This window comes from Dioscorea cayenensis, unplaced genomic scaffold, assembly GCF_009730915.1.
Source record: "Dioscorea cayenensis subsp. rotundata cultivar TDr96_F1 unplaced genomic scaffold, TDr96_F1_v2_PseudoChromosome.rev07_lg8_w22 25.fasta BLBR01001461.1, whole genome shotgun sequence".
Lineage (NCBI taxonomy): Eukaryota > Viridiplantae > Streptophyta > Magnoliopsida > Dioscoreales > Dioscoreaceae > Dioscorea > Dioscorea cayenensis.
In genome coordinates, this window is record NW_024087852.1 from 24,310 (window position 1) to 26,245 (window position 1,936).

General features: G+C 40.1%; 1 protein-coding gene across 1 annotated transcript; it reads left to right on the plus strand.

The window, feature by feature from the left end:
• Nucleotides 1-344: 344 nt before the first annotated feature.
• LOC120256471 (putative disease resistance protein RGA1) lies at nt 345-1,581 on the plus strand. Its single transcript, XM_039264140.1, has 4 exons — nt 345-939; nt 1,029-1,296; nt 1,386-1,449; nt 1,549-1,581. The coding sequence occupies exons 1-4, from the start codon at nt 345-347 to the stop codon at nt 1,579-1,581; spliced, it is 960 nt and encodes a 319-aa protein (XP_039120074.1).
• Nucleotides 1,582-1,936: the final 355 nt, after the last annotated feature.

The following is a 1,936-nucleotide window of genomic DNA, read 5'->3' on the forward strand; positions in this document are numbered from 1 at the left end:
TGTATTGTTGTTAAGAACCTCCTTGTAGGTCATGCTGTATTTCATTTGCTTTGTATTCGATCTTGGTTGTAAACCTTAAGTTGTACTCTTATTTGGTATTTCTGTCAGTTTATTTTCTACTCCTAGTATGTGTTTAGGTTTTGAGGTCTTGCAGGTTCACTGGGCCTCACCCTGTGGATCTGCGGCCGTTTGTCAGCTCCCCAGGTTCGGGGCGTGACAAAATCAGACCAGAATTATGGCTAAGCTATGTTGATTTGCCGTCTCAAGTGAAGAAATGTTTTGCCTTTTGTGCCATATTCCCAAAGGATAGTTTTATTCAAGAAGGTATGCTGGTTCAATTTTGGATGGCTCATGGGTTTATTCCATCTCAAGTTGAAGGCAAAGAGATTTTTGATGAATTGATAGGGAGATCTCTTCTACAAATTATTACTGATAAAGGTGCTCGCCCCACCTATTATTATCCCTCTCCACGTTATGCACCACGTTATGCACGAGATGAATTGTTTTCTGTGTCAGGTTATAGAGTTTGTAAGATGCATGATCTCATCCATGACCTTGCACAATTTGTTATTGGAGATGAGTGCTCCACATTGCCTGAAAGTAACGAATTGAAGAAAATTTCAAAAAGGACCCGTCATTTCATATTAAATCGTGATGTAGAGTATGATATGAGTGATCACGCCCCTAGGGCTCGCACTGCATTACTTGTCGGAAGAAACTTCATTGGGTTGTCAAAGTTGAAGTTGCTCAGAGTGTTACAGTTGGATTGTGTGTCTACATCAATAGAATGTTTGCACCATCTAAGATATCTCAATCTTTCTAATACTGACATAAGCGAACTACCAGAATCAATCTGTATGCTTATAAATTTGCAAACATTGAACATGAATCATTGTTATTGTCATACTAAACTTCCCATGAGCATAGTATACATGAACAGTCTTAGACATCTTCATCTTAGGGATTGTTCAGAGCTAAAAATCTTGCACCTGGTCTAAGTCAATTGCGATGCTGGAAAACGTTAACAGAATACACTATCGTAAAGAACGCAGAGAACAAGATAGGAGAGTTAAAGCATTGGAATCTTGATGGTAAACTTGTGTTGTATGGCCTCCACAAGGTGAAGAATGTGGATGAGGCAAAAGAAGCTAATATGAGTAGTAGACAAAACATTAACTCATTGTCCTTTTCTTGGGGTTGGGGAGCATCAGTGGAAAATGCAGAACAAGTGTTGGAAGCCCTGAAACCTCACGTTTTTCAACATGGATTAGAGACGGACAGCAACTTCAAAATCTGGTTAGTATCGAACTAAGAGATTGCCAAGGATGGGAACAACTTCCGCCCCTGGAGCAATTATCTTTTCTTGAAGAACTCACTATTGATAGCATGGATGGCATCAAATACATAATTAATAATCGTATTGACAATGCATTATCTGTTGATGCTGAGGTGAGGATGGAGACCAAACTTAGTCACAGACCAAGCCCTTGATGAAGATCCAGCTCACAAATCCTGAAGAACAAACGTGTTTGATGAAATGCCTTTCAGGTTGCTGGACATTTGAGAACAGCAAGACTTTAGTGGAAAGACTTTTCAAAGGATGATACAACAGCCAATGAGCATCTTGCCCTCCCATTCTTTTATAATCAAAAAGTTACAGACAAAACACAGTCAGCAATAACATCCCATTGGATACAGGATACACATTACCAACTATTGGTCACACAGCTCCACTAAACCTATGCCGATTGGCTAGGTACAAACACAGAGAGATTTACCCACATTGATGCTTTCTCTCATAACACACCATACACACTTGGACAACACACTAATACCTATAACCACTCCTGGTGAATAATAGTGCCATGCTATCCACCATTCTTCATCCCGATCCAGCCAACCACCTCCAGCACCATCCATGTGTTCAATCACCATC